Below are 27,301 nucleotides of genomic sequence, written 5' to 3'. Positions count from 1 at the left end.
GTTTGTCTAATAATCTATATAGATTGTCAGCTCTTCCAGGCAGGGACTGTGAGTACGTTTGCAGAGTTCCTAGCACAAAGGGGCTTTGATCTGTCCAAGTCTCTCAACACAGCCTTGATATTGATTACACACACAAAAACTGTTAAAAGACTACTGTATGAAGGTGTCACAATCGAGCACGCCAAAGTTAGCAAATGCCAGAATTAAGGTTGCCCATGCAACTTTAACTTGGCCTCTGGGTGCATCTGCATTATGGAATGGTCTTTAATTGCATGGTTACACACTTTTTTTCCCACAGGATCCCTGCCACATTCAGTACAGAGATTTGACTGGGTTCATTTAATGAGCTGCTATTCAATGTTTTCTTTTTAACCCCGTTGTTCAATGTGTGGCCCTAGGCCCTATTTACAGTACATTATGCAAACCGTGCTCTGGAGACAGACTTGTGAACTGCCTGTTGGGTTGCTCTATGGGGCTGATCACTATAGTATCCGAGTTCTTCACAAACATCAATCAATCAATCTTCACAACACCCTGGGAGGTGAGGGGTATTATCTCCAGTTTACAGATGAGGAATGGAAGCACACAAAAATTAAGGTCCAACGATCCCATTAATTTTGGGTGCTCAATTTGAGACACCCAGGACCTGATTTTTCAGATTTCATAGTATTATAATAAAACATTGTATTTTCAAGTACCGCTCCCATAGACTTCAGTTGCAGAAGTGCTGAGTGCACACAGTTGTAAACCAGGCCCCATGTCTCAGTTTTGGGCCTCCAGAAAATGAGAAATACAGAGTTAGTGACCATTTCTGAGAGGTCTGATTTAAGTGATTTCCCCAGCATCACACAGGAACTACGTGGCAGAAGCAGGGACAGAGCCCAGCACTCCGACGAAGCATTCTCCCATCTTAACCATGAGACCATCCATTTTCTCTTCCTGCAATCCCCTGCCTCAATCACTACATTACATACATACCACCCAGTGTCTGCAACACAGAATCAAGGGGCCTACAGTCTCCTGCACCATATGCCCTGATTCATCCCCAAAGCAGATCCCTACCTTGTGCACTGAATGTGGCAGAGGTCCCATGGAAAAATAGTATGTGGTCAAGTAATTAAAGGTTATAACAACATTCATGTACAAAGGGGCCAAGTCAAGGTTGCACGGGCAACTTTAATTCTGGCATTTCCTAACTTTTGAATGCTTGACTGTGCAACCTTAATAACTACCTTTTAACTGAGTTTGTGTGTGTCATTTCCCAGGTTTTAAAAAAAGCAAAACTGAAAACAGAAATGGCATCCTATTGACACCCACATGGGTCAAACAGGGCTGGAACCTTTAAAGCCACCACACAGAGCTCTCCCACTTGGAGAGATTTTATCTGCTAAGCTCTAGCATATCTCTATTAAGCATCCTTTTTCAAAGGATTAGAACTTGGTCGAAACCAGGTGTTTTTTCTTGGGGATGGCAAAAGGCACATCTCTGACAGAAAGGCCACACCCTCTGCCAAATTTCAAGTCCCTGCTCCAAAGCATGGGGAGTGCTACACCTGTTCAAAGATAAGGTCTTAAGCACTTTTTAACAAGAGCAAAATAGCATTACTTTTCCATATTTTCCCCTGGTTTTGCTCTTGGAAATGGCTGAGCTATTATGGCTGAATCCCCCCCTACCCACCCACCCCCAAAAACAAACCACTATTTCAGCTTGAGAGACACAATCAGTATGGAAAATTCCTGCCCAAGTGGTTAAAGTTTGGCAAAATTATAAGCAACTGAAAACAGCATCTTTTAATGGGAAATGTCAGGAAACCTGAATAATACATAGAGCTCCCAGTCCCACTCACAGGCACTGATTTCATGGGTGCTCCAGGGCTGGAGCTCCCACAAAAAAAAAGTTAGCAGGTGCTTAGCACCCACCAGCAGCCAGCTCCCCTCAGCGCCTTTCACCAGCGGTCCAGCCAATCAACTCCTCCTCCTCCCTCCCACTATCTCCGCCCACCGTGCATCAGCTGTTCCGTGGCATGCAGGAGGTGCTCGCAGAGAGGGGGGAGGAGGAGGAGCTGGGACAGGGTACACTCAGGTAAGAGGTGGAAAGAGGCGGGGCGGGTAGAGGCAGTGTGAGGACAGAAGAGGTGAGGCGGGGGGACCGTGGGGGAAGGGGTGGAGTGGAGATGGGGCCTGGGGCAGAGGTCGAACACTTCTGAGGTAGAGAGGAAGTCAGTGCCTATGGCCCCACCTATATTAATTAAATGCTCCACAAGGTAAACAGTCTGAGAATCACTCATTCACATTAGATAGGGATAATGGAGCTATTAGATGGTATACAGCTGAAGACCATGCTCTTCCATCCCTCGCATCAGAGTGATGGCACACTGTTGAAACAATACACACATACCTAGAAAACGAGCATTTTAGGAATAGGAGGTCAGAAGACTTGAGCTCATAGAAGGGATTATGTGATCATCTAGTCTGACCTTATGTATAATGCAGTCCACAGAACTTTCCCCGAACTTAAAACACCAACAACTCCAGAAGTAAAAGCCTATTTGCTTTTCATATCATGATCCATTTAGATGATTAGCACATGCACTGAAACATGGTTTATATCATTGCTAGAACCTTTAAAAAGATTTATTTCCTGATATTTCATTTCAGACCATGTGTATTATTCCCTAGACAGTTTTATGAATAGACTGCATGCAATTATTCCAGGAATTTATTCTGAAATGACAAATCCATCTACTTCCAACTGAATCCATATATTCATCAGGTTGTTCAAATCATTTAGCCAGCCCCTGGGATGATTTCTGATCAATGAGTGCAACAATTGATAAGGGACCTCAGTGAGAAAGGTTTTCCCCTGAATTTAGGAAGGGTAATTAAATAACTTGACATTAATGCAATGCCACACTAAATTCACACTCTCCAATTTAACAAGTCCAGAGGATCCGTGAAATCCAGAAGAATGCACTTTCTTCCCTGCCACCCACTGTCCATGGGCAACATTACAAGGCAGTAAAATGCCCATCAAATTTAAGCAACTGGAGGAAGTTACTTGACATTGACAAATATTTCCAAATCTGTGTGCCTAAATTTCGGCTACTCAATCATATAAATCCGAAATAGCCCAAATCTGGTGACTTTCCAGGCAGGCTGCAAAAGACATCTGTTGGAGAGGGTTGAGTATGCTTCACAGAATGATGAAAGGGTAGAGGGGAGCTTTTTTTTTTTAGTAGGTAGTAAGCTGGAAGAATTCCTTTTCTGAATACTTTAATGTTGTTGGGATTTTGCTGTATTAATTATGTATTAAGGTACCTAGAGCAGGGATGGGCAGCTATAAGGTAGCAGAGGACCACAAAATCCACTAAAACCTTCTGGGAGGCTGGGGTGTGTGTTGCAGGTGGGTCCTCCCAGGGGGTGTGACACGAGCTAGCGTGGGGTTGGGTCAAGCCCTGCCTCTGAGGGGTAGAAGGTTCTGGAACAGGGGGGTTGGAGCACGAGCCCACCCCACACTCACCCTGCAGTGGCAGCTCCTGTCCCACACGACTGGGCCTGGTCCCTTGCTTCAGACTGTTGCCTCTCACCACAGCATCATGTGATGCCTGTTTGCACTCAAGCAGCCCCTCCACCCTAACACCCTACCTCCCTCCTGGCCTCATGCCACCAGCTCCCCTGCCCTGAGCTGGGCTCTGGCAGGCCTGGATGCAGCTGCTGGGCTGCCGGTTGCCCATCCCTGACGTAGAGCTTTGTATTCATATCTTTTTGATTAAAATTGAAGCAACAAAAATATTTGGGCACCTTAATAGATGTGGCCAGAGTTTCAAAGGTGCTCAGCTTCTGCAGGCCCCGTGGACTTCAATGGCAAGTGTAGGCACACAGCTTTTCTGTATAGGGGCATAAATATGGAGTTAGAAGCCTAATTTTAGGCACTGAGGCTGGAATTTATAAAGAGATCTATTTACTCATCTACACACAGGTTTTGTACTGATAGTTAAACCAAAGCACTCCCCTAATGTGGGCACAGTTAATACTCCGACTGGGATTCACAAAGGAGTCTAGAATCAGGCGCCTGACTCCAACTGAATTTCAAAGGTGCTTTTGCAAATCCCAGCCTAAGGCTCAAAAACATTGTCTGTAATATCCTAATTTTTGTTTATAACAAGCATTAATCTTCTCTTAGAATTAAATATGGGACATTGGTGATCCTAAATAGTTACGCCTTAATGCATTGTTTTGCTTTATTATAAGCTCTAGGATCTCCTATTTTTTCAGCTGTGCTGTAAAATTTTATATTACTTCCAAGACTTTAATTCTAATTATAAAATGCAGGGAGTATTAGAGAATTTACTTACCATGCAAAGGTCAGGTCAGGTCAGCTGCAGCTCCTGGTCATCAGTGAGATCCTCCATTTTACCTAGTTTCCCTACTGAGCAGACCATGGCACAGAAAGTCAAATGACTTACCAAGGTTGCACAGGGAGTCAGTAACTAAGCAGCTGAGATTAGAACCCAAGATCCCAGCTTCTTATCCATGGCTTTATCAGCTAGGGTGCATTTCCTCTTCAAGGTCATTTTACAAGCTGATGGCCTGATTTTCATTGGTGCCAAGCACTTCCAGCTCCTGCTGATTCAATAGGAGCTGCGGATGGCCCACACCTGGGGAATTTAGGCCAGAATTTATTTTAGGGACATATGTTTGTAACGGAACACTCAGCGCAAAAAAACCAAGTCTGCTCACAGGTTTACAGGCTGGGAACTCGCTGTTCTATTTAATTGCACCATAACTCTCTCCCTCTTTGTGTAACTCCCACAAAAACTGAACCATGACTACCCAACAGTATTCTGGCTAACCCAGTTAACCCTATTATGACTGCTTTACCACACAAAGTAAAATAGATATTTCTCCCTGGTTTACATGCCACTCAAACAGCTCAAAACAGCCTGCAGTTTAGCAGTTCTGGACTCTTAGCTAAAGCCGGGCTTTCATTTAGCAGCATCCACCTTTTACCATTGCTAAGTGGTTAGAACTCTGTGGCACAATACTCAGGCTGGCCATAACCTCCCAGATGGATTATGGCAGCGTAGTTTACTTGGGCTTGAATCAGCCACAAGAAAACTGCAACTAGAGCAGAATGCAACAGCACAATTTCAGCAACACGGACTGTCAAAAGCGCAGCACCCTGGGGCTTCCCCGCATACACTGACATCTCATAGAGCCCTGCTTTGTTATTGTCCAAAGTGCTAAATGATCTGGGCTAAGGATACTTAAAAGGTCAACTCTGTCTCCAGGATCTTGCCAGTGACCGAGCTCAGCAACAAAACTGTGCGCCATCAGGGCTGGTGCCGGAGATGGGACCTTCTTGGGGTGAATCCCAGGCCATAGAATTCACCCACACAGGAACCAAACGTTACTAAAATCACTACATTCTGGCCTAAATGCAGTTGAAGGGGCACTGGAGAATCAAGGAACTTGGACTCTAATCCTGGTTCTGCCATTGACCTGCAGGTGTAGCCTTGGGTAAGTCACTTCACACCTCTGTGCCTGTTCCCCCTCCCTCCCCTCCAGTTCTCTTGGCTATTTACACTGTAAGCTCTTTGGGGGCAGAGATTGTCTTATTCTGCATACATACAGCAACTAGCAGAATAAGACCTTGTTCTTGGTGGGGGTTCGAATACTATTAGACAAATAATCAAATTTTTAACTTGACTTCCCCAGCCCCACCACCTAGCACATTAACTTTAAAAAAGTACTATACATGCATTTTTCCCATGGGGATGAACAGAAATGCAGAGGAAACTTCAACTTATAGACGCTAGCTTTTCTGCTTAATTTGCTGACTCTGCAAAGTGTTCAGGTATGTAGTGATGGGTGTGGTATGGAAACCTAGAGAATACAAACACAGAAGTAATAGGCTGTCACAAGCTATCCTGTGCACAACTTACTTAGATTCATAACATTACAGAGGGATTAATTCAGGAACATGGATCTTTTCTGGCTCACAATAATGCAAAATAAGTGCTCATTGTAAGGCTACACACTGCATATTATTACTTGCAGCTAACAAGACATGTAATATCAAAATGCAGCACAGAAGTACCCTATGGTTAATCAGGATGATAGGCCCATTAACACACATACAAACAAAACTGGTTTAAAATAAATAAGGGAATAGGACTATAAACACTAAAGATTATGCTACTTCGTTTCTTGTAGAACACACACCTTGGTAAGATTTAAACCTCCTTCCCTCACTGATTCCTTTATTCAGTGTGGAAGCTCTGTGAAGCCTACTTAACATTCTGGTGAATTTTAACCTATGAATGTAATGAGAGTTGGGATAGGTGTCTTCTGAAGAGAGTGTAGAACACAACCCAATACACAGCATGTGAAATTCAATACGAGGTGGTTACGGAATAAAATGATGTCGCTGGATTGAAAAAAGGGCTGGATAATTTCTTGTCCATCAATATTTTCAGCTATTCATTCAGGGTGCAATTTGCCCCAGAGTAACAGGAATGCACAAAACCCCATTTAAGATCTCATTAGGTTTAAGGAGTCTGTAGAGCCACTCTGAATGGGTGAATTTCACCCTCTACATGGGGGGAAACTGAGGAGGTACATACAACTATGACACCAGCTCTGGGTCACCTGTGGAGTCCCTAACAGCCAGAACCATCAATTTATAGTCCCATTCTGCTGCTCGTGCCAGTCTGTTGGTAGCAGGTGGGGCCTTTAAAGCTGCCATTCACAGGCTACTGAAGATTCCTGAGTGATCCCTTCCTGGTGTGCGAGCCCCATGACATAATGCAGAGAATCATCAGGATGCTCTGATAGAGCTCTGGTGCACTTCAGGATTAAGCTTTTGATACCTACAAAAAAATGGGACTAAGAAAAAGAAAACTTTTGACTGTCATATTTATAAGCTGCAAAAAACCCTGGGGAATGAGCTCATGCGCTCCAAAGGAACATCTATTAAATTAACTGAAACAACAAAAAAAACAAAATAAAATAATCAAGACATCTACCCCACTCCAAGTTTGAAGGATACACAAATTTTCTTGTGTTTAGTGGGGGCAAAAAATGAATTTTCCTTAACAGGTGAAAGGACACATAAAATACATACATTCTTTTCTATGTATGTTTTCATATACAGTAGAACCGCAAAGTTACAAACTGACCAGTCAACCACACATCTCATTTGGAACTGGAAGTACACAATCAGGCAGCAGTAGAGACACCCCCCAGCCCCCTGCCAAAAAAAAAAAAAAGAAAAAAAAAAAAGAAAAGCTAATACAGTACAGCACTGTGTTAAGTGTAAACTACTAAAAACAAAGGGAAAGCAGCACTTTTTTCTGCATAGTAAAGTTTAAAAGCTGTATTAAGTCAATGTTCAATTGCAAACTTTTGAAAACAGCCATAATGTTTTGTTCAGAGTTAAGAACAACCTCCATTCCTGAAGTGTTCGTAACTCTGAGGGGTTTTACTGTTCCACCTATCTCTGTAGTCCCTGAATGTCTATAGATCCGAAGATCAAAAGAGGAGGGCTAGATCTCAGATCTGACGAAAATTCACTTTTGAAAATGTAATCTGGAATTAAAAATAAAATGGGAAATTGCAATAAAATATGGAAATGAGAGACCACCAAATATTTAAGGAAGATTCATCCAGGAACAAAACAAGAGTGATAAGAAATTACTAATCCTTTCTGTCCTTTATGGTTAAAAAGAAAAATTATACATTAAATTCCCATAAACATTTTAAAACTACTAACAGCTGTTTGTCTGAACCTTTAAGATGTCTTAACTGCCAAGTAATATTTTACACTCAAATTAGACCACCGGCTTTAAAAGAAGGGCTCACAATGGGAAAAGCTGACACACAAAATATAGCAGCAGAAACTAGTGTTAATATACAAAGCCTTAATTTCAGAATGAACACATCAAATGCATCTTAGAAGACACACTGGCCTTTCCCAGCCAGCATGGGTTTGTGGGGCAGAGCCCGGTTGTCAGGCCAGATTACCTGGTCTGTCTGTGAAGCCAGGCAACTTCATTGAGGTGAGCTCTCGGGGGGGTAATCAAGATGTTTGCAACAGCTTCCTGAATTGGCTGGCTGGGGCAGTTGATAAAAGGATGTTAGAGATAGTATGAGAGCTAGCCCACAGTCCTGCCACGGCAGCATTGTTCCCTACGCTACTAGTCCTAGTCTACAGGACTAATTTCTATTCCTGCTAGTCTAGAAGATAATAGTAGTTAAAAGAGGTGGAAAAGACCTACTAGCTCACTAGTTCCATAGAAGGGTAGACTACAGTGCCAGAGTATGTATTAAATATTAAGCTGATACCTCTCACTTCATCTTACCAACACGTCAGGTACAGTCTCTAGGTAAGAGGGAAGAGATTCATGTTTTCATTCCCGAGTCCAGATATTTCAGCCACCTTCATTGTTCCATACATGATCAGATCATAAAGTGATGGTTAGATAAATCCACAGGGTAGTCAATTACATAAATGAGATGCAATGGTAAATGTAAGCTTGCTTAATTGGGAGAAAAGAGCTGCTTTGAAGAGCACGTTCCATTAACTGTCACCTCTTTTAGCAATGGTAATGCCTGTACTCTCTTGAAAAAGATCAGATTTCCTTTCGGAATGCAGATCTATGCTATTTTGAGCTTTTCCCTTTGGAAAATGTTGTGCGTGAATTCTGTGTTTGTGAAAGGTGATAGACTGAGAGCCTTACAGAGCGAAGGATACAATCACAGAACAGGCAAGATACAATGGCAATGGAAGCTTCTACCAAAACATCAAAACCGGGAGAGCAGTGACTAATTCACTGGTGATCTTACTGGTGAAAATGATCACAAGGTGCCAAACAGTGGTGAACAACCACCAGTAGGAAAGTGGTCTGAGCACTAAATAAGCATTTGATAAGAAGTTTCAGTGTCAATGTTGGAAGGACTGCAAATGAATAGGTAAATGGATCTATAGTCCCTAGGCAACTTTTAAAAATCTCAATCTAATATCTAATGTAATGTGTAGGATGCTTTTCTAAACTTGTTTCACACTTCTTAATTTTCCTGGAGTGTGCCATGTAACTATGCATAAATAATAAATAAAAAAATGTTTTCAATCACCAAAAATTGCAAAACTTAACCAGTTATTACACATTTTACAGTGTCGCATCCTATTCAACTGAATACAGTTATACAATTGCTAATGTAACCAGCACTAACAGCGATTCACTGCAGCATTCTAGTGTCCAGACCACATCAAGGCATCAAGCTACAGTGCACAACATTATGCCACATACAAAATGCCTTTAAAAGTATTTCCTCATCCACAATTTATTTGCAGCAATTAGATTTTATGCATAAAACAATGTTCAAGAACAAAATCACCATAAAAAACACAGCCTCATTGGGACTGTCCTTTAGCACAAACAGGCCCTACTTTCCTTACAATTTTTAAACAGTTTGAATACTACTAGAGGGAGCAGCCTGAATATTTTAAACACGTTAAAAATGTTAAGTGTTTCGCAGGGTCTTCTGCGGAACTATGCCAGTTGCTCCTGACTGGCACCTCTGGTATGGGTAGCAAAGCCTACAAAATAAATATTTGGTGTGGTATTTACTTCCATACCAGGAAATAAACATGGAGTTGTCTGAGAATCTCATCCAAATAAATAAAGGTATTTATTTGGATAGGCAGTTATGTAATAGACTTCAGTTTTGGATATTTCCCATCATTCAATGGCAAGTCTGTGTACATAGTGAAAGGAATCATGAGAGAATATCACACGATATCTTGTCCTATGTTTTCCCGCACTGTAAAACACATTAACTTGCTCCTGCAGTGTTAAGGATAGATATTCTAAGAGGTCTATGAATAAAGATTAACTTAACAGAAGTATCAGAGGGGTAGCCAAGTTAGCCTGTATCCACAAAAATAAGGAATCTGCTGGCACCTTAAAAACTAACAGATTTATTTGGGCATAAGCTTCCGTGGGTAAAAAACCTCACTTCTTCAGATGCGTGGAGTCAGTTACAGTCTGAACCACGATAAATGAAACTAAGTGTCATGCTAGGTGGGCAGGTCTTAAATTGGTAAATTGTAGCAGCTATACTACTGGAAGATTTTGGGTTGGGTATCAGGCATGTCATAATTCCTCCTTGCTTTGGAATGTAACTTCTAAAAATCCAAATTGTTCAATAAATCTTAACATTTAGTTTTGTGATAAACTATTTCAGAAATTAGGAATACAATCAGTGCATAAACTTTAAGTATTGTGTACATGGAATATTTTATTTACCTCTTACAAAAAAAATCAAAAATTCACTGATTATTACACAAGTCTAATGTCCTTGCATTTGCAGTGGTATTATTTCAAGGTATTAATTTTATCCAAACCAACAACAAACCCTTCTGAAGGATTCACGTACATTTGCTTTGCTGAGCTCTGTGTTATTATCTAAAGGACGCAAGCTTACTTAATTCCTTCTAGATGTTTTTCTTGTAGTCCACATTTAGCTACAAAAAGCAAGTTCTTCACAAGTTTTTAAAAAGTTTACTTTATTGGTTACAGTTATATAAAATGTACCACGGTAGTCCCATCTAGCTGGTCATTAAGTGCTTGCAACAGCAGAGAGATCTTATACATCTGAGAGATTTCCAACGTTTATTTCATGCTGGAGGAAAAACAAAACAAAACCACTCTTCATTTGCTTGCCTGCACTTAAAATATATCCAACAAGGCAAAAATGTTTAAAAGCAAGGACAACCCCATTGTATGTCAAATTGTAATTTTTAATGTTTTCATTAGAATAATCTTTATATCACTCTCCAACAAAAGAAAATATAACTAAAAGCAAACTTTAATACAGGCACACTCTCCAGATTAACAACCCAAAACAAAAAACAAAAAGAAATTAATGTAAAATGTAAATCACATATAATACAATTGAAGTGTCCAAAACAATTTAAATAATTTTAAATATTTTATTTTTTTTAAACTTGCTACAAATGCTTTATACAATATTCCAACATAAAGTCCCCATAACAGAAATGTAACAAAATGGGAATGATAGTGAACGTGGAAGTGGCACAAATTCACCAAACAAGTATTAAACTACAAATTTTAAGAGGTAGATTACTTGTTAAGGGGGGGCGGGAGGAGAAGAGGGGGAGGGTGCATAATGAAACTAGCTGCTTTCCATCAACTGAGTCATTAATCCGGCAGGGTATATAAAGGCATGAGAAATTATATTTCCACAAAGAGCTCTTTATGAGCAGTAAGTTAATTTGTTGCTTTTAAGTTATTAGATAATGAGGTGTCAGACCTTGTACAGTAATTATATATTTATCTTTCAAAATATACACCTACACAGCCCCGTTTCTGGCCTGTTTATTAATAAAATAGTACACAGTATCCAATTATATGGAATTCAGAAATTGGTGCCTGTATTTCATTTCTATAAGAAGAAAGTTTTATTTGTATTTATAAATAGGAGATAGGACATTTTATGAATTTCCCAAACCTGGTTTTCCCACATCTATGCTGGGCATCTAAAAGACTTAAAAACAAAACACAAAACAAAAAACAAAAGTAGGGGTGGAAGGAGAAAAGGAGAAAATTCTGTCACACTAGGTTCCTCTCCACTAGTTAATTTAAAAGAAAAGCTTCAGGAGACTCAATACATGACAAAAATACTTTGAGTGCAGCAACATTTGTCGTCCCTGACTCTACAACGAACTATTGATAAAACAGGAACCTGCTTTGCAAAGTTTTAAGCTGAAATGTCTTTTTGTATGCCATTCATCAAGATACGGGCAAAACCAGAAATCTGAGCTATCAGTAAGGAGGCAGCAGATTCTGTTCAGTTTAGCCCATATTGCTTCCTTCCTTTATTTATTAATAGTACCCTTCTCTTCGTATGTAAAACATTCTATAGCCCAGCGTGTGTATCAGACACCAATGAAGAAAACATATGCCTGACACTAAACATTGGAGCAAGAAGCCTGCAGGCAATCAGCTGCATTTTATGATTGAGAGTCAGTTTCAGCTGGTTTCGCAAGCTTGATGGATTTCACATCCATGTTCGTAGTGCTTATCCTAAATTGAGCATTTAGGGATTTTTGTTTTGTTTTTACAGGAGGTTCCTAGAAAATAAGAAACAAAAACTGAAGATAAATGACAAAAATAATAGTATAAGCTGTTTATGAACTGAATATACTTCCAAAGAAAACACAAACCAAAGTGTGAGAAGTGGACTTGAAGACAAACAATTGCTTACTGAAGCAGATGGTTTTGAAAAGTACTTAATTAAGATTTCCCAGAAAAAAAAACACAGAAATGCTTGTGTGCAGAACAGAATCAAAGTTTGCCGACTGATGCCTGGTGTGTAGGGCATCAATTAATGTATTAGGGCAAGAAACCCTTGATTCTTGACATAAATATCAAGGATAAGCAGGCAAATAAAATCCAGGGTTATGAATTTAAAAAGGTATATTTCTAAAACAAAACAGCAAACTTCCTTTTTAGCTGAACTATCCTTAAGACCAGCCAACACAAGCTGCAATGGGAAATGACAGAATGTCAAAGCTGACTCTATTTAAGTCCTTATTCATGCCATGAACACTTTGAAACAAGGTGCAAAGGATCACTTTTTTTCCAATGTACATTATTAAATAGCTAATCTGGATGCAAGGATATACATCTCTGGCTCCAAATTCTACTGATTTTTAGTACAATGTCTCATGCAAAATCCTTGGTTACTAAAAACAGTTTTACAGACCTCTCTTCAAGACAGAGACACTGATGTAGTGAGATAATTAGGGCTAGCTGGTTTCTCTTGCTCTTTGAAGACACTTTTCTGTATAATTGGCTGACATTCAAAAATTTTTTTCTGCTTCTCTTTCTTGTGTGTGTATTGATTTATTTGTTTACAGTTCAAAGTAACTGGAGTCTATTTCCCCTTTTGCCCACTGGAATTATGCGCCTGTGTTGAAACCTGTACTTCCTCCAAAGGATCATTAACAATTAAAGGTCTGCATTATTGTTTAATCACAAGCACTGTACTGCAACCAGAAAAAACACCCTGAGAACACAAACAGACAGCTCTCTCCCCTATATGAATTTTGGAACAGTTAACTTGGGAAGAAAAAAATGTAAGATCAGGCAGTTTCTGTCCATCACATCTGATGTTTACAATAATCACCCAAAGAGGGAGGCACTGCTAAAAGAACTGAAGTAGTATTGAGCGGGGAAACTCAGTGGCCTTGAAGTTGTAAATATGCCACCACATTATCCACTCCAGGATGGAAGGGGCTGAACAGCTTTAAAGGATAGGAGATTTCCATCAATGGATATCCCTAATATCCCTAGATACACAGGAATTCCCAATGATCTCAGAAGCACCTATGCAGAAGGCTAGACTCTTGTGCAATCTGCCTAGGATCTACGTGTGCCTAAGAGTCCATTAGATACCATGCTGACCATGAATCCCTGTCAATACCTACCTCACAACTCCTCTGGAGGGATTGAGAGGTTTGGACCAGGAAGCCATATGAATTTCCACCCAGGACTTCCCCACTGGTTTGCTGGCAGAAAATGCCACGTAGAGTGGGGAAGCCTGAGTTAGTCAGTCTCCCAAAAACCTTTGAGAGATTTCTGCTATGTTTTGTGGAGAATACTTCTACTCAGGTTCAACTTGCTGACAAATTTTGGGCTTGATGAGTTTCCATTCTAACTGGTAGCTAAAAGTGGAGTAGATCATTTTGCCCTTAATTATACACTGAGGAAAGTAGTTAACAGATTTTGACCAACCCATTGTATTATTACTATCTCTATTTATTTTTTCATTATACTCCTGTATTATTCTTTATGTTATGAAGGCAATACATAAACAATAGCTGATCCAAAATATCTGGGTAAATAATGGAGGAATTCAGTCATGATTCTTAACATACAGAACCACTATGTGTTAAATCTATGATCACTGTGTTTGACTGCACATTATATGTTGTAGCAAGGTCATGTTATCCAATGACATACAAATTTTGTTAAATGTGTTTGCCAGGCCTTCCAATTCAGTTTGCTCCATCTCTCTGTGGATGATCTCATGGTGTGATTGGACAAAATGCAGAGATGATGAAGTATGTGCAGTGTAGCTCAGCATGACTGAACAACAGATCCAGCTGCAAGTTCTGCAAAGCTCGACCTTCTTTATCTTAAATTTGAGAAAAATTCTAAAAAAAGACCAGGGAACTGAAAAGCTCATACGCAACATGTGGCTGTTTTACTCAACTTGAAGCTAAAAGCTTACCTGAAGTCTTTTAATTCTTGTTTTGTACTGCTCTCTTCTCTCTTGTTTTCTATTGTGTCTGCATTAGCTGCCTGCTGTAAGCTCCGAGTGATAGGTCCTCCAACCCTCTCTCTAGATTTTACACTGAACCTGTCTGTCTTTTTCTTGTTTGCCACAGCAGACTTACTTGGCAAAATGACTTTATTCCTTTGTATTCTGACATGCAGTTTCCGGGATGTTTTGCTTGAGATTCCAGAATTATTCTTGGCTACCACTTTAGTTTTTTTCCCCTCAATGTGAGTCATTTTGGCCACTCTTACAGGGCTGGAGTTCCTTAACACTGAAGAGGGACTTGGCTTTTTGGATCTAATTGGAGGTATAAATTTTACATTTTGCTTTGATTTGAAGGATGCAGTAGGCAGCTGAATCTGCACAGGTCCTGAGGTTCGTGCTCTCGTCTTGCCCAAGTGAGCCTGCATACTCTGCATTTTTATCTCCGCATCTGCCGTTCGCCTGCGCTGGTTGTTGCCTTTATCGCCACTTGCAGATGATGAGAAGCTACCACTTTTTTTGGATGAATTTTTTTTAGAGGAAGGGGAGATGGGTTTTTTGGGACAACTATAAGATGCATGTTTGTTCAAACTTCCAATGTAAGTGAATTCTCTATTACAGTAGGGGCAGATGTGAGAGTCTGACTCAGATACACTATTTTTCAAGTCTGCCTTCTGCTGTGCAGATTTCTTTTTTTGCAAGATTGCTTTTTGGACAAGCTGATTTTTCTTCTTCAATGCACTTAGTTTTAGCTTATTAGAAGACAATTTGCTAATCTCAACATTGAAATTAAGTCTTTTAGGTTGCCCCATTCGTCTGAAGGCATTTTTCCCAGTGCCAGCTATAATGACCATGCCATTTTTAGGCTGCACAGTCTGCTTCAGTGGTACTGGATTTTTTTTGGGCGTGTATCTCTTTTTGTCGCTGGCAGAGGCACATGCCAAGATGTGTTTGTGTAATTCAGGCATGTTATCAACGCTTTTCCCACATTTTGTGCAACGAATGGCAGTAGTAAAGGTCTGTGGAATATTATGGGTGGTGAAATTTGTAGCAGTGGCTCCAATACCCATAGGATTTCGGTGATGATACTGAAATGGAGGTGGTTTAAAGCTCGGATAGTGTTGATTGAGGCCCAAACGAACATCTGGATCTTTTGACTTTATTCCAGACGCCATTATTTTTATGGTAGTATAAAGCTCTTCAGAGGAGTCATTTAGATCTTCATCCTCTTCTTCTTTTGAGGGTTCCAAGGAAACTTCTGGTAGGCTTTGCATATGTTCTACACTTGCCTTACTGGGATCTGTAAAATTCTGGGGCCTTAGAGTCCCACTTTCAAACTCATGATGTGTGCATTCTTTGTCTGGATGGAGATCTCGCTGATGTTGTTGCAAATTGCACAAAAAGGCAAATTCCTTTTTACAAACTGAGCATACAAAGATATTTCCTACTCCATGAAGCAAAAAGCGATGTTCTGACAAGTCAGTTTTTTCTCTAAACAGCTGTACACAGAATTCACATTTGAAGGGCCATTCTTCAGCATGAACAGATAAATGCTTAGTTAGGTCTTTAATAGAAAGAAAAGGTGATTCACAGACATTGCACACAAAGCTTTTACTGAACGTTTCCTGAACTACATCTGCTTCACTTGAAGTCTCTGGATCTTCTCTTGGCTTCAGGTGCTCACTTTCCATTTCCTCTTGTTTAAAAGCTATTACGGGGAGAATACTTTCCAGATGATCAGCAGGGGAAACAACAGAAGAGACTACTGAAAGAGGAGGAGGAGAAGGAGATGATGAAGAAGAAGAGGAGGAGGAGGAGGAGGAGGAAAACGAAGAGGAGGAGGAAGAGGAGAAAGAAGAGGAAGACGAGGATGAGGACGAGGAGGAGAGGTTTGGAGGACCAGGTGAAGCAGTAGTAAAAAGTTCAACAGAAGGAACAGGAGATGGAGAGGGAGAAACTGTAGGTGAAAGGACTGGAAGTGAGGACTGTGCAGCAATGTTACAGAGTGGTGATGGGCACGAAGGAGTGGGAGTGACACTGGCAGAGGCATCTGGAAGTGGTAAAGGAACAGTAGGAAGGAGTGGAGGGGGTTGTGTAGCAAGTGTTAACAAAGGAGGACAAGGTGGTGGGGAGGAAGGATTTGTTGGCATTAGAAGAGGGGGCAGCTGACACAAGGAGGATATAGCAGATGTCTGAGGTAAAGGGGAAGCAGGGGAACTATGAGAAGGGGACTCAACAGTAGGTGCTGACAGACCAGGATCGACATCAGGTTCAAGCTGGGGTACTGATGATTTACATGGACTTGGGCTTCTATTCAAAATCAAATCTGGTGTGCTTTCTGTAGCTACATCCGTTCCGTTATATTCATTCAGCAGAACTTTTTGCAACATGCATGTGGTTGGTTTCTTCTTTTTAATACCACTACATGTTGGCTGCACTGAATTATTTTCTTTGCATTCCTTAATTTCAGTGTCACTATATGGCTTCTTATGCACACTTAGATCTAACACTGATTCCCAAGGAACCTGAGTCTTGCTTTTGACATCAGACCTTTGTTTTACACCACTAGATAAATCTAATGGCTGTTGGTTGCACACACTACCAAAAGTTGGAGTTGCTGTCCATTCCTTAGATATTTTATAGTCATCAAAGCTCAGAGGACTCATAGTCTGTCTTTCCTCCCTCCCACATAAGCTCCATACAGGTGAGTTGCTGTGACTTTCTAATTTTGGCATCTTTGACCCTAGAACTGTATCATTCCACGTGGTTTTTCCATCACCTTGTTTACTGAAGTCTCGAAGTGCTGGACTATGCTGTGGAGAACTGGGAGGAGAGCTGGTTCTCCTTTTGAACCTACTAGATACTGAAGGCAAAATGGGTGAAGATGTAGCAGAAGGACCTAATTTAGGGATTTCAGTTGCTGCTGGAGTTATCTTATTACTATCCTGTGTCTGAAGAAGTTGTTTTAACTTGGACGACAAATAAACACTTTTTTCTTTGTGAAAAGGTAAGCTCTCAGCTGTTGAAATGCTAAGAGGAAGATGTAACGAACATGAAGGAGTTATAGGTTCTGGATCTATTTCAGTTTTTATTTTAGGTAAAAGAGGAGGGCTGGTTGTTCTCCTCTTTTTGGATTCATTGCTTCCACTGCTAGAAGGCTCCTTAGGAAGATCAGTCATGTGTGTTTGCGAAGACTTTAAATTTTGAGAAATTTCCACTGTGACTGGACTAAGTAAACAATTTATTCCATACAGGTCTGCAGAATTGGATTCCATCTCAATCACATCACAATTGCTAGTGCTACTGTTGGACTGAATTTTACCATCAATATAGTAATTTAAATTTTCTGAGATATTGCTAGAAATGTCCATAATATATATGTCATCGGCTTCACCATCCTCTTCTAATTCTGTACTTGCTATATACACACTCTGGGCTGGTTGGGCCTGCTCAGTTTGAAGTTGCGGTTCTTCAAGAATGAATCCTTTTCTCCTGACACCTTTGGGAATAAGATGACGCTCATGAACTCTACGCTGATGCCTACGCATGTTTGTATGTGTTCCAAAAACCTTTTTACAATATTTGCAAGGATGCAATTCTTTGGGTTCCTTGTTCTCAACAAGGGTAGAATTTGACATTTCTTGGGAGACCTTCTCAGAATCCAAGACTGCAAAGTCTTGCACAAGATTAGAAACGTTTAATTCATCTTTAAGACCATCATCTGCAAATGTCTGTCCATCAGCAACATCATCAGACTGTGGGGCCGAAGTCAGTGTTAAGAATGGTTTCCTTTTTGGCCCTGCTTCATGACGCCGCTCATGCCTTCGTCGATTAATCTGAGTGCCAAAGGCTTTCCCACAGTATCGGCATTTGAAAGCATGATTGACGCTAGATATATGAATATGCATGTGGCGTTCAAGTCCTTGCTTTGTTGTAAACTTCCTCTCACAATGCTGACAGGGAAACATAAATGTTTCCTGGAGGTCACCATTAGATACACCTTTTGCTTTAGGAATTTTTACAACCAGTGTTTTCTTCGGGGAGCTCTCTAGAGATTCTTCCGATATGCTTTTTTGTTCTTCCATAGATTCTAGCTTTTCTTCACATACAGCTGTAGGCTCTTTTCCAGGGCTTTCTTCAGGTAAATTAGCATCTTCCACCTCCTCTTCATCTTCCTCCTCTTCTTCTTCCTCCTCCTCCTCCTCTTCTTCCTCCTCCTCCTCCTCCAAATCATCTGATCCACAAGTTATTGCTCCTGGTTTGTCTTCAGGCATTGTTCGTGGCTCACTGGTAGGACTGGGGATCATTAGTTTTGGAAGAACATCTTGATTTACCATCTCCTGAATCACAGCTGTTTGTTCCAGTGACAGCACAGCAGAAACAGATGGCTTTTCATCTTCCTCTTTGCGGTCTAAGAAAGAAAGAAAAGGAGGAAGAGAAGGAAAAGCATTAGTGAATTTAGCAAGTTTTCCACAATATAATAATTTCATTACCCCTGTCCCCACCCCCAGTTGCCAATATGTTCAATATTTAAGGAGTACTAGAATGCTACTGTTTCCTATTGTTAAAATGTAGTGTTTAGAACAAAAACCTGTATTCACATTTTCCTGTTTGCAATTTTTTGGCCAATATGTAAGGGACTGCATTCAATACACTGAGAAACTCAGAATTACTGCTAACATTGTGGCCAGCTAAGCCTCTTCCAAGAAAGAGAGCATGGTTTTGGTACATTTCACTGTGTATTTTTGGGTATTAAAACAAAAAATCTCAGATGAAATTAACTGACTTTTGTCATCATTTTTAAACTTAGGGCAACAAGATCTTAAATTTGAACTCTGCCTGGACACACATCTAAAATATTCAGTCAAATAAGTTTTAGAGTTTGGCTGAAAATTAAAATTACTTTAAATTTTGTTTATAATACACCAATCTGGGTTTGGTTTTTTTAAAACACATTGTAAAACATATTATTGGATTCAATTTGTTATTTTTCATTTTCTAAATTCTGTTTCCTGAGTAGCGGTAGAATCGCCACAGGCAAAGACCATCCTTTTTTGAATCAGATACATTCTGAGCATCATTTGCTGCTGTAAACTGGCTCTGAAGGCACCTTTGTATGCCAGTTTCATTTACCGGCCTTCAGACATCATCAATACCTACTGATGAAGCGAATGCAGCTATCCTGATGATGATGTGGACAAGCAGAGTGTGTCAGCAGAGCAGCTATGCAGTTAAGGCAAAAATTCCTCTACCTCTTTTACATGTCTAGCTTGGGAATGCTGGGGTATCAGGGGGCGGGGGGTGTCAGATTCCCAGGATTGATATTTTTCAGTGGGTTGGTCAGAGGGTAGTTGGAGGAAAAGATCTTGAACGAAGCCAGTAGTTACATGCTGCCCTTACCTCCTTCAATTATACCTCCCACTGGTCCAACAACAAAGCCAGGGAAGACAGACTTTACATTCCTGATATTTCTAAACCAAAAAAACAATCAGGAAAATATCTTAAGATCCTTCAGGCCTTTAAAATATACATCACAAAGTGAAAAAGGGCAGAAGCCAATTTAGAAAAATATGGTCTGCAGGTCACCTTTAAGGTAGACTGCATCAATCGTTTTGTGTGTTAAAAGACCACCTCTAAAAATTCTATTCTGTTTGCGTTATACTGCACTTTGTTTTATTCTATTGTATAGCAATCCAAATGGCTGGGCAAAGGGCTAGGGCAGCCAGTGGCTATATCACAAAATTATACCATGATTCCCAAAGTCATTTGGTACTACATCTTGATCCTAATTCTAAGTTTCAGAAGACTTAAATTTAAACTAAGGACTTCTTTATTATGCTCCATCTGAGGGTTTGGGATTTTATGTTTAATTTCTGTACTAAGCTAACTCTTCTGCACTGTACAAGGTGTGAACATATGACATACTTCTCAGAACGTGAAACTAGTAACTTCAAGTTATTTAACAGTACAAGATAGCTGGGCATGCAGTATGAACATTTTTATAGTGCTGCTGGTCTCTGTGTGTATCCTCCTTTAATTCAATAAGATACCTAAGGAAATTCATATGAGATAACGGAAAAAAAATCTTACCTTCTTTAGACTCCCTCATGTCTGTGGAAGTAAAATCCAAATCAGTCTTTCTCGGCTTTGTATCTATTGCCTTTTTTCCCTTGTTTTTACACTCCTTTTTCTTCCCTGAAAAATAAATTAAAAAAAAAAGTCTGTCTACTGCTGCTCAACAATTTTTAAAATTTTTTTTGGAGTGACAAAATTCAAAACCCAGCCTCAGAGAAACTCCACATTTTTGAATAATTACTGCATTTTCCTGAGGAACATGAATAGCACATCCACAATAAAAAGGATAGCAACATTCAAAGGGTACATTAAGTGTATGCAAAAAGATTGCTAAAGGCCAAAGCACAGAACAAAGGAAAAGAAGGTGACTTGCAAGAAATTAACAGTTCAGCAAATTTAATCTTGATACCTGTCACTATAACTGATAAAGCAATAAGCAATAAATGCCTAGAGAAAAATGAAATGATCGGTACAAGGTAAGATGAGTTTGTCAGAAACAAAAACAAGCTGAACTAGTTCTCTCTCACTGACAGCATAAAGAGGATAAAAGAAATGCAGTGTCACTCAACTAACTCATCAGATACAGGTAGCTGACATCTTCATAGGTATACCAGACAAACAAGACTTCTATAAAGGATGATATTATGCATTAATGGTATCTGAGCCAATAAGGTGGGTGAGGTAATATCTTTTATTGGACCAACTTTTGTTGGTGAGAGAGATAAGCTTTTGAGCTCACACAGAGCTCTTCTTCAGATGTGTCTCTCACCACAAAAGTTGGTCCAATAAAAGATATTATCTCACTCACCTTGTCTCTCTATCATCATGGCATCAACATGGCTACAATGTCACTGCACTCATTAATGCATAGTGTCAATTTGGGAAGTGCTGTCAATTGGTATTCTATGTGGGTTCCATTCTGGGTTCCACATGTAGGTTTTCAAAATAATTCTACATCTCTTTTCAACCATGACTTGGAAGAGAGTGATACAAAAAGCAGAGGGATTATAAACATGCCAAAAGAAAATATTAAAATACAGTATATTTTTACAAACTGGAGAAAGATTAAATCAATGAAATTCAATAAAGGTAACTATAAAGCGGTTTACATAAAGAGTAATCAAATATAAAATTGGGTAATAGCTGTTAGTGAGCAGAATTACAGAAAGATAGGGATGATGAACATAATATACACGAATAATGCAATGCTGACACAAAACCAGAAAATACTAAAGGAACACTACCAGAAAGCAAGTCAGGTAGCTAGTCTGCTCTATCAGACATTGGTTAGGCCTCACTTGGGAATGCCGCATGTAACCTTTGGGCAGCACATTCTGGTACACTTCACAAAGTTAAGAGAATAGGGGGGAAAAAAAGGAATTGTTTAGAAAGTAAGACCTATCATGAAAGCTTAAGAACCAGACATGCTTACTGCAGATGAGAAAACAATTCTCTCCCTGAGAAATAGCTAAGGTGAGATAGAAAAGAATACAGAGAAATTCTCTGTCCAAGAAGCTGTAGCAAGAAAAGAAATGTAGGTCAGATACAACTTTCTAACTATAGTCAACATGCTGCTCTCCATTTGTGTGTGCACTATCTGCAAAGGGAGGCCTTCTGGGGGGAAAGGGGCCCAAATATGGAATTATCAGAAGACTTAGCCAATGATTTGAAAGATGCATAGAAACTTCATTTACAAATTAGTTTTGAGGGTATATTCTCCAGAGTTTTCCTCCTGCTCCTATATATGGTCTCTCTTCATCCAATTCTATGATATTCAAAGGGTAAGAGATGGGCTCTCGCAGGTATACGTAAGGTGGAAAAATGTTTGTTTACATCTTCATTCTGGGTAAACTTTCCATCCTTGAAAAAATCTCACACTTCTGATACATTGATGTATGCTACATATTTCCCTTGCAGCTAATGGCTTGTCTACATGTGGAGTTATTCAGAAGTGGATTAAGTGAAACAGGAACAAGGAACTCTTATTCCAAAATAAGATTGTCAACATATGGAGTTATTCAGCACTAGCTACAGTACTTTAAAATGCACACCCTACCTTAATCTGAATTAACTTTCAACTGTATGCAAGCCCTAAAAACAGCAACCTCTATCTACCCAGCTGCTAGAATGGTAACTCTACAAAAGAAGTAATACATCCTCTGTCTGGTCTCTCAGACACAAAACATTACCTTTCTAATGCATGACCTTCCGGCCACAGATGTGAAATGTATTGTGGAATCCATGTCTCTCACTTAGCACCACACTCTACTCCTACCTGACAAGCCACTGGACTTGCCTTACATGAACTGTTTTGAACTTAAATCTGAGATTATTCCTTTACTCTTACAGGTATTTTGCACATCTTTTACTGAAAGATTTTCCTCTCCATTCCTACTGAAATGTTTAAAGCATGCTAACCTTCCTACAAAAAAGTTTAAAGATCAAAGAAAGCTCAGCTTCACACTAGAGAAAATAAGAATTACTAGTTTTTATTTGGACACCATTGATGTATGAACTAATTTTATAGTTTCTCCCTCTTCTTTGACAAACATAGGTTTAATTAGCTGTCCAGCATTTCTCCAGTTCTCTATATAGCTTTATAATTGTGTTTCATTCCATTTTTGGTTATTTTCTTGTTTTCTTTTACCTTAACAGATTTCTATCAGATGAAGAGATCACTATGTGTTACAATATTTTTTGGGGCCATCTCTGGATCATACATTATGCAACGCTTTCTCTCAGCTGAGCAGCTTTATACCTCATCTTACCCCTAAATACTATAATGTTTTGTCTCTAAGAACGTCCCTGTCATACCGACCTGAAATTGGGCATCATTATCAAGTGCTGGGAAAATGTAGCTGGAGACTAATCAGACGTTTCAGCATGCTTTCTGATGCTCCGACTGACCGTAATGAGTTTCTCTGTGCATCTTTACCTGCCAAGCTCCGCAATTCAATATTATATGCCATTAGTCAGAACCTCTGATAACCTTTGAAAGAAAAGGAGCCACAGCCAGGATCCTTAATGCAATTCCCTATCTGCGCACAAAGGGCTTCAGAGCTGTACACATCCAAATATCTGTGCTAACACACCTGTCATCCCTGCTGAAGCTTACAGCAAGTTTAATTGATGCAACTTACCTCTGGGACCAAAAGTAAAAAATACAAAGTTTCAGTACATTCTTAAAGGCTCAAATGTTCACTGCAATAAATTCTAGAAACCACTGTACGCACCAAGTGCCATTATGTATCCTTTGGACACTGCCTGTAATGGGCTTTGAAACAACGTATGGGTTGAAACCCAATAATAGAATTTTGAGAGCACAGGCAAAATTCCACAGTTCCTTCTCTCACCTTCTGGTGAAGCTGGAGTGGGAGTGAAGAGAAAAATTGGGTCTCTTGGTCCAAATGTCAAGATATGTAGTGTTCTGAGGTCTTCTGACCCACAGTCTGCTCTCACACACACACAGGGAGGCATTCCACTCTAATAAAGGAACATTTTCAGGACCTGAAATCTCTAGGAGCCTCACCTTCACATCAAATCCGGCGGTGGCTGAGGACTATATTTTGCCTGCCCTACATGCTGTGGCAGCTGGAGCTATAGTAGACAAACTATTTCCAAAACAGTGTGGAACAGGTCACTGGGAATTTTAAACCTATACTGCCACTTCTAATGTGACTGCTATAAAACCTTTGAATTGGGAACACAACTAACTCTTCACTTCTGATAATTATCACAATGCATGTCTAAGATTAAGGCGCTAAGTAAATAATGTAGAAAACAATCACAAGGGCTTTGCTTTTGTATTTAAGTGATAAACAGAATGCAAACTTTCCCAAGTTTCATTCATTTATACAATACACTACCAAAAATGTAATCCTCAAACTACTACTATGACCTGAGAAAACAAAAGAAGAGCAGTCTTCATAACTGAAGTTATTTACTTAGGGCTAAAATTAATGCGTCATCTAGTTGCTTATGGGCTACTAAAAATTCCTCTCTCAATACCAGGATGAAAAGAAGGTAATTTCCAAGCCCCCTCTAGAAAAGCCTCCTGCTTTTAAAAAAAACCCTAGCTGATATACTTGGAACATTTTCAAGTTCATGGCCTTTAAACAAATACATTTGAGAGAAGATTCATCTGGCACCTACTTGCCTTTACTCAGAATAGCTAACAAGCTGACTTGCATGTATATATAATTTTAGATTAGTCAGATCAATTTCCAAGGAGTAACGGAAATATCTATTGCTTTTCAACAGGGTTTTTTTGTTTTTGTTTTTAAAATACAATACAGCAGTTAGCCACATCTTGCCTTTTTCAGGTTCTGGTCTGCTTATAAAAGTGTTCAAGTAACACAACTCTCAAAGACTTGCATATTTTATCCAACACATTTCCAAGCAAAAGTAATGTCCACAGCACTGATAAGAACTGATACCAATGATTAGCTAATGAATTTTTGCCCCTTAATTTTCTGGTAGTTTAAGACTTCAAGACCAGTAGAAGACTACAGAGGGGAAAAAATACAGTATTGAACCTGGTGGAAGCCTGAGTATAAGTACACACGTGCACTTACCATCAGGTTCCTGAAGGGTCCTACATGGCTGCTACTGCCAGCTGGATCCTCCACTTGGTCTAAACAAGAAAGATACAGGAATGAAACACAGGGAAAGTGAAATGGAAACAAAATGACTAAAGAATAAATGAAAGGTAGAATTAAATATATATGTATATGCATAAAAAGAATTGCAAAGGAAGGATGCTAGAGAAAACTGAATGAAAGAAACAGATGAAGAACAGCTACACTGCCTACAACGACAAAGGTCAAAAAGGGGAATGGCCACAATTTGCGTATTTTGATTTTCCGTGCCACATTCGGTTAATATCAATTGTGTTTCCGTTCTCTCTCCTGCCACTCATCCAGGATTCTGACAGCAACAGGGCGGGTGCACCGACTGCTTGCCCACCATTACACTATCTAACCACATAGATGCAAGAAATCCTACATTACTAACTTTGGGCCAGATCCTCAGCTGATGTAAATCAATGTAGTTCCACTGATTTACATTATTCATAGATTCTAGGACTGGAAGGGACCTTGAGAGGTCATCAAGTCCAGTCCCCTGCCCTCATGGCAGGACCAAATGCTGTTTAGACCATCCCGGATAGACATTTATCTAACCTACTCTTAAATATCTCCAGAGATGGAGATTCCACAACCACCCTAGGCAATTTATTCCAGTCTCTAACCACCCTGACAGTTAGGAACTTAACTGAGGAGCTGTCCCTAGAAGTCTAGAAATCAATCTGTGTCAGATGAACTTAAACAGTACTTAGGAAAAAGGAGCACCCTCTCTATTTATCCCTAACATTTTATAGCTCAGACCAGGAGAACAGCCTCAAAACAATCTACAGTATTTATGCTGATGTGGACTTTGCTAATTGGCCCTGCTTTGAGCAGGGGGTTGGACTAGATGCCTCCTGAGGTCCCTTCCAACCCTGATAGTCTATGAATATGCAAAAAGCTGCCGTAAATTGCATCCTCTGCTGATGGTGATTTTTGGAGAGATGGAAGAAGGTACACGTGCTGGGGGGATCAACCTCCATCTTTTCCTAAAATTGGAGCTGCAGAAGATCAACAAACATTACCAGCTTTACCAAGGTGCTGCTGTCTCAAAGGGATACCCTAACTAAAATAGTAAGGCTTCAATGGGATGCAGAGCACGCCATAACTCAATATGTGAATCTCATAGTTAATAATTCTCTCTCTCAAACAGTGCTCTGATCATTTTAAGTACAGAACACACTTCTCAACACCAAGAACCAGGGATAATATTTAACAAAAATCACTGGTCACTGAAAATCAAAAGTTCCCTAGAAGTCTGAAATCAACATATCAAATTGCTACTGGCTATGTGTAAATACCTACCATAGAAAAAACACTCTACACACGTGCTGCTGCTGAGGCACACAATAGAGAATGACTGCCAAAAAATCCTGTCTCCCCTGAAAAACAAGGGAGAAGCTACTTCATCTTAAAAGGAACCTTGAATAGCAATAATTACTATGGACAAAGGGCAAGAGTTCGCATTTCAGTCCACATATTCTCCAGACTACACCATAACCACTACACTCAGTTCTCAGTGCACGTTATTTTTACTCTGGGTAACAACAGAATGGGCAGAAGAGGACTGCTTATATAGAGAATACAGATGCACATTAACAATAATTTTGCAGTCACGTTTGCCTGCCTCATTTTGGAGGTAACATTGAATTACATCAATCTCCAGGCGCCTGCAGCCATCTCAACTGTTGAATATTGTAGATATAAATGCAGTTTACACATATGGTATAATGGGATAGCCTAATTTTGGCAATTAATTCGTTTTTGACTACTAGCAGTAAATATGCCCAATGGGTTGTGATGGAATATTTGATGGGGTGAGATTTGAGTTACTACAGAGAATTCTTTCCTGGGCGTCTGGCTGGTGAGTCTTTGCCCACATGCTCACGGTTTAGCTGATCACCATATTTGGGGTCGGGAAGGAATTTTCCTCCAGGGAGGATTGGCAGAAGCCCTGGAGAGGTTTCGCCTTCCTCTGCAGCGTGGGTCACGGGTCACTTGCTGAAAGATTCTCTGCACCCTGAAGTCTTTAAACGATGATTTGAGGACTTCAATGGCTCAGACACCAGTTTGATACAGGAGTGGGTGGGTGAGATTCTGTGGCCTGCGTTGTGCAGGAGGTCAGACTAGATGATCATAATGGTCCCTTCTGACCTTAAAGTCTATGAGTCTATATGGAAAGACCATGTCCAAAATAGAAGAGACTGTTCCAAAAACATTAAGTCCATGTTAGTGAAATACAACAGCAATTTA

The 27,301-nt window shown here is 39.9% G+C and overlaps 1 protein-coding gene and 1 long non-coding RNA gene across 8 annotated transcripts in view; both read right to left on the bottom strand.

Annotated features, from left to right (window-relative positions):
• Window positions 1–10,552: 10,552 nt before the first annotated feature.
• The window catches only part of PRDM2 (PR/SET domain 2), a 99,682-nt gene continuing 82,933 nt past the window's right edge, over window positions 10,553–27,301 (bottom strand). For all 7 annotated transcript variants that reach the window (XM_050931522.1, XM_050931518.1, XM_050931519.1 and 4 more), the window contains 3 exons: window positions 20,442–20,546; window positions 14,322–18,762; window positions 10,553–12,156 (listed from right to left, as the gene is read on the bottom strand). In XM_050931522.1, the coding sequence (XP_050787479.1) occupies window positions 12,144–12,156; window positions 14,322–18,762; window positions 20,442–20,546 (4,559 nt within the window). In that variant the 3' untranslated portion in view covers window positions 10,553–12,143. The remainder of the gene's footprint in view (window positions 12,157–14,321; window positions 18,763–20,441; window positions 20,547–27,301) is intronic.
• On the bottom strand, window positions 24,996–26,495 carry LOC127038733 (uncharacterized). Its single transcript, XR_007770773.1, has 2 exons — window positions 26,354–26,495; window positions 24,996–25,059 (listed from the first exon to the last, which is right to left on the bottom strand). It is a non-coding gene; the product is annotated as an uncharacterized LOC127038733 (long non-coding RNA).

The sequence above is a fragment of the Gopherus flavomarginatus genome, chromosome 21 (genome assembly GCF_025201925.1).
Source record: "Gopherus flavomarginatus isolate rGopFla2 chromosome 21, rGopFla2.mat.asm, whole genome shotgun sequence".
Classification (NCBI taxonomy): Eukaryota; Metazoa; Chordata; order Testudines; family Testudinidae; genus Gopherus; species Gopherus flavomarginatus.
This window is presented reverse-complemented; position numbering and strand designations above follow the sequence as displayed.